General features: G+C 40.6%; 1 protein-coding gene across 4 annotated transcripts in view; it reads right to left on the bottom strand.

Annotated features, from left to right (window-relative positions):
* The window catches only part of CHD1L (chromodomain helicase DNA binding protein 1-like), an 80,768-nt gene that overhangs the window by 1,185 nt on the left and 73,583 nt on the right, over positions 1-6,000 (bottom strand). For all 4 annotated transcript variants that reach the window (XM_006900327.1, XM_006900328.1, XM_006900330.1 and 1 more), the window contains 3 exons: positions 4,867-4,937; positions 1,887-2,001; positions 564-672 (listed from right to left, as the gene is read on the bottom strand). In XM_006900327.1, coding sequence (XP_006900389.1) covers positions 564-672; positions 1,887-2,001; positions 4,867-4,937 — 295 coding nt within the window. The remainder of the gene's footprint in view (positions 1-563; positions 673-1,886; positions 2,002-4,866; positions 4,938-6,000) is intronic.

Raw genomic sequence — 6,000 nt, 5'->3', positions numbered from 1 at the left:
CATCTGGTGGATTTGAACCGCGTACCTCTGGGATTGCACTGCAGTGTCTTTATCAGGTATAATCTTAATTATTTTTGAAAAATATGGTCTTATAGATATGTAATTAGAAAAGGAAGAAATATTTTAATGGCTTTATCATAGATATTTTTTCTTGATTCTACATGAAAGCTCATTAAGTGTTAATTTCTTTTATTTTCTGCAATTTGGAATCTGAATTTTATCAAATTTCATAATTTGTTACATTAAAATATATTCATCAATTTTACACTTCACGTGATTATTTTAATCATGTATAATACTGTAACATCATGCACTGTTCATTTGTAAAATATTGGTTCACTGAGTTATGCAAATATTAGAAACACTGGCATAACTAACAAAACAATATTTTGGGAATTTTCTTTATTGGATGAGTATAAATATGTTCTCCTCTTTGGACAGAGTGTAAAGCATGGTGGGAGAGGACTTGGTCTTGGATTACATACTGACACTATAAAATGCAGCAGATGTTCCCTAAGAGTTAGGGCAGAGCACACTATCAACACAACAAAACCAAAGGATACATGTAGGTTGGGATGCCTTTTGCAGCCAAATGTTTCCGAATAAGTCGCTCAGTGCCATACCAGTTAAAACCTCTCGTGGCGTGACCAATTCGTGGAAGGTGGACACTTGCTATTAAAAAATAAAATAAAAAAATAGGTGATAAAACTATGAAGTTCATCAGAAATTGACTGTTAAGGTACAAATTAAACATCTCAAAATATTCCATTACAATGTAAAAAAATATCTAGGGAGAATATATTAAATCATTTTACTGGATTTAAAGACTCTGAAAGTAAGTCTGTTTGCAGTAAAAACAGAATAAAGGACACAATGATAATAAGCAGAGATTCTTTAATGAGTCAATCCATTCAACCAACTCTAAGACACACTCTGTATGCAAACTAAATGAAATATTTTCATTTTGGGCAAAAGAGAACTGTGTGCTCATGTAGGTTGTGACTCTTCAAGAGAGGATGTCATAAATGGCATTTCCCAAGTGTATGAAATGAGGTGCCCACCCTTGGTACAAGCAGTCAGGAAATAAGGAGATGCATTGCAATGTGAAATCTGCAGTTAGGGACCTTTCCAAATTATTGAGGAATGTAATGTTAGTTTGAGGACTAAGGTGCATCTGATTTAGGTTATGGTCTTTTCAATTACTTGCTATGCATCTGAGACCTGGACAATGAATAAGGATGACAGAAAAAGAATTGATGCATTTGAGCAGTGGTGTTGAAGAAGAGCACTGAGCATCTCATGGACGGCCAAGAGAATGAACAGATGCACCTTAGGGTAGGGTCAGAGTGCTGTTTGGAGGCAAGAATGATGAGGCTTCACCTAACATACTTTGGACATGTTGCTAGGAGGTGCTATGAGAGGGACATGATGTTGGGAAGGGTGGAGGGTCGGCGAGGGAGGGAAAATCCCTCAACCAGGTGGACTGATAAGGTGATTGCTGCAGTGGGCTCTTGTATGTCAGAATGTGTGAGGATGGTGTAGGACAGAACCGGTTTCTGATTTTTTGTTCATAGGGTCGCTATGAGTCGTATTCGACTCAATTGCACCTGACAACAACAAAAACTACCTAGTCATCTGCTTTCTCATCTATAAAATCATGACCAGTAATGTCCCCAGGGATAAGAGATTTGAAAATAATTTGGAAAGGAAAGTGAATATAAAAAGTGCAAGATAAAGTGACTTTTCTGTCACCTCTTACACCGGGGTTAGCCTTTATTTACCATGCTCATTGAATGGGGTCCTGAGGTTTCTCACCTCCTTTTCGGCAGCCGCATATTACGTCAGTGCACATGACTGAAAGAGAAACATGTCTACTCCCAGCTTACCTTTCTTTTTCTTTGCTGCTAAAAATATCTTCTTCAGGCCTTCTTCTAGGGCTGTCATCTTAATGCCAGACAGGACATTGGATTGATCACGGTGCTGAGCCACAATCAAGGCCAACTAGAAAGAACCACCATTAATAGTTGTTGCTATTGTTGTAATATGCCATCAAGTCGCCTATGACTCATAGTTACCCAATGCACAATAGCTCTGAAGCCTGCCCTGTCCTGAGCCAGTTTCACTGACTCTGACACACATTCCATTGCCTTAGTCCCAATATCAATCCATCTCATCCAGGGTCTTCCTCTCCTGTGCTGTCCCTCAACCCTTCCAAGCATGATCTCCTTCTACATGAATCGGTCCCGCCTGTCCACATGCCCAGAGTATGCAAGATGGAGCTTCAAAGTCCTAGTGTGCAAGGAGAAACTTGATTTCACTCTCTCCAAGGCAGACCTATTTGTTTTCTTGGCATTCCTTGGTATGTCCAAGACTCTTCTCCAGCACCATGCATCAAAGGCATCAATTCTTCTATCATCTTTTGTCATTATCCAGCTCTCTGATACATAGCAAATAATTGCAAACACCATGGCCTGAGTCAGGCACACCTTAGTCTCTAGACTGACACTGTGGCTTCTCTGTACTCTGGAAAGCTCCCTGACAGCAATTTGTCTTTTGATTTCCTGACTGCTGGTGCCAAGAGTATTAATTGTGGAGCCAAGCAAGCTGTAAGTGCTAACAACCTCAATCTCTTCTTCATCTATCCATCCATCCATCCATCCATCCATCCTAGTGCTGCCAATTGGCTCAGTGGTGAGAATCTTTGTCTTCTTGATGTTGAGCTTCAATCCATATTGTAGACCACAGTCCTTGACCTTCTGCAGCAAGTGCTTCAGGTCTGCCCCAGTGTCAGCAAGCATAATGTAGGTTGTCGAGTCTTCCTCCAATCCTGATGCCACATTCTGCCTCATAAACCCCAGCCTCCTGAATGATTTGTTCTGCATATAGATTGAAAAGGTACGGGGCCAGGATGCATCCCTGACTCACTCCCTTCCTGATTTTGAACCATACAGTGTTTTCTTGCTCTGTTGTGAAATGCCGCTAAGGTGGCCTGCTCCCTGAGAAGGAGCAAGAAGTCCTCCAACAGACAGAAAATGGTCTTTGTGGTTTACTTTGGGGCTGGCTCCATCTCCTTTGTGTGCTTTAGTTAAAAAATCACATCCTACCAGATATATGAGGGAGCTTAGTGGCCTAGTGGGTAGGAATTGTGCTATCAATCCAAAGGCACGCAGTTTGAATCTGCCAGCTTCTCTGTGACATAAAGATGGACAATCAACTCTCATGTGCTTTACTGCCTCTGAAAACCCTCTGGAAGGTCAGCTAGGAGTCAACTCCATAGCACGTAACGACGGCTAGATATATAATAATCACCTGTCATAACTGTTTTATTTTACTTTGTAGTAATTTTACAAGGTTTATCTTTCTCTTTTTTAAGGTACATTTAAAACAAAGTCTAACAAAAATTAGGTTTTCTAAATGCTCTCAAAAATAATGAGTTTGAGTTTTAGGAGCAGAATTTTCTAGCTCTTGGATAAGTAGTCAGTATTTTATCTCTGTCCAGACAATTCCCATAAAGGAAAAGTGCCAAATAACACCATTTAACTATCCTAAAGTAGGGGAAAGTCAGAGTATAAACAAGGAGCTTCTGGGACTAACATCACTCTAATTATATAGTACAAAAGGCTTCCTAGTCAGTGTGCAGTTTTCTTGAATCACTAGATTCTGAGTTTCTTATGCACAAAAATTATGTCACTCTAAGGTGCGCCTGATACAGGTCATGGTATTTGCAATCGCTTGTTATGCATCAGAGAGTTGGACAATGACTAGGGAGGACAGAAGGAGAGTGGATGCTTTTGAGCTATGGTGCTGGAGAAGGGTACTGAATGTATCCTGGACTGCCAGGAAAACAAACAGATCCATCTTGGAGAGGATTAAACCAAGCTACTCCTTGGAGGCAAGGATTCTGGGGCTTCGTCTGACATACTTTGGACATGTTACCAGGAAGGACGGGTCCTTGGAGAGGGACATCATGCTTGGGAGGGTTGAGGGACAACGCAGGAGGGGAAGACCCTCTATAAGATGGACTGATTCGGTGACTGGGGTAATCGGGATGGGTGTGTCAGAGGCGGTGCAGTTGGCGCAGGATAGAGCAGGGTTTAGGGCTGTTGTGCATAGGGTCGCTATGAGTCGGAAATGACTCGACGGCACATAACAACAACAACAACTCATTTTATTTAAGATTTGGGAAATTATTGAATGCTTATAAAGCCAACAGAAATCACTGTATTGTGAGCCATGCAGGCCACCAGCCTAAAGAGAATGATCACCTTCTTTCAGACCCCTTTCTATTTTTTTTTCTGTTTTCAGTAAATAAGATTTGGCTCAGCTGAATATGAATTCAGGCCTCGGCGTAATCCAAGTAAGTGTGGTAAATAAAACTCATTACAGGAGTTCAAACAGCAAGTAAGTAGAAGTTACTTATGATGCAAAGCAAGGACTGTCATGTGGGAAAAGGGAAGAAGGATTTATTCTTCTGCTGCTTATGACTGGCCAGAAAGCCCAATTTGTCAAAGATCTTTTAATGTAATAACTGATGAAATTGTCAGTTTTGAAACCTATTTTCTTATTCAGTAAATAAAATATTTACTGTAAATTGAAAATGTTTTCTTTGAGCCAGTATTCTGCTGTGACTGAGGTTACAAAGGGAAACAGAACCAAGTGTTCACATTTAGGGTATGCACAGTCTAGGTGAGCTGAAGGGACAGGAGGTGGAGGGCAGGGCTCCACCATGAGTGACAGGAGCAGCACTCACAGCGGGAGTGCAGTAGCGGATGAGGACCACATACTAGAGACCAGAAGGCAAACCAGTCTCCTGAGAGACTGAGGTACACCAAATTTATTTGGGTAAGAGATCTGCTTTTTACTTACCAAATCCTGTCCTTTGTTTCTTGATTCTTTATCATCAATAGGAAATAAAAGAACACCTCCTAAATGCAAGTCTGAGGGGTTAAAAAAAAGACAACAGAAAGGAATATTAAGTGCACGAAAGACTAAGGCCATCTGAAGGGAGCACTCATGTACTTTTCCTTTTCCAAACCCAATTCAAACTGGATCCTTCTAGCCTGTAGTTTATCATAGCCTTTTCTTACTCTCTTAGTCTTTCCTTTATCAACTTAGTCCAGAATCTCAAACATTTTGACAAAGCACACCTGCAGGCAGGAAGAGTGAATGCAAAGACTGGAGGAATTTAGAGGGCTTCAAGGCCCAATAAACTGAAATTCTTCTAGAACCTTTATGTTTTAAATGATAAAAATACTGCATGCAACTGTATTTATGTATGCTAACCTATTTATTTCCCTTCTTCACTCAGTAGAGTTTTTGTAGTATAGTCTGTAGGGAGTTGTGATGAGAATTCAAAGCTGCCCCTTTCTCGCAGTTCAAATCTGGTAAAGACTACTCTGAGGGAGAAAGACCAGAAACTTCCTCTTGTGCCATTTACAACATCAGAAACCCAGGGGGAGCCAGCTATAATTCAAAGTCAGTCCCAACATGACAGCAATGAGGGAGTTAGTGACCCCAACCAAATAAAATCAAATTGATTCTCTGGTTTTATATATTCCAGTTTGAACCTCTGCCCTTCTCAATCCACCCTGGATAGCTTTTATCAAGGAAGTAACAAGATAAAACTAGGAAGAAGATCAACAAAAAAAGCAACAGGAAGAACTCAGAATACAGTTCTGAATCAGAACCTTTCAGCCACTGGGCCTTATTTGGGGCCTTATGTCACCAGTCCTGCTTGGGGCTTTCTTGGTCAAGAGTTACAACTCTTAGTTCTATCACATCGCGATCTTTGAGGTCAATGCCACAGATTGAATGGTATCTCTAAAGAAGTCTAAAGCTCTATACAACGTGGAAGCTATGTAATGATCCTTCATGATCTTATAAACCAAACTGTTGCTGTTGTTAAGGTGCCATTGAGTTAAGTGCAACCCATAGCAAGCCTATAAAAACTGATATGAACCCTGGCCTATCCTGTTCCATCTTGATCATCTCTGATACACT

The sequence above is a fragment of the Elephantulus edwardii genome, unplaced genomic scaffold, assembly GCF_000299155.1.
Source record: "Elephantulus edwardii isolate Elephantulus edwardi_28Jun2011 unplaced genomic scaffold, EleEdw1.0 scaffold00280, whole genome shotgun sequence".
NCBI lineage: Eukaryota > Metazoa > Chordata > Mammalia > Macroscelidea > Macroscelididae > Elephantulus > Elephantulus edwardii.
The sequence above is the reverse complement of the archived record's forward strand: the minus strand, read 5'-3'. Positions and strand labels throughout refer to the sequence as shown.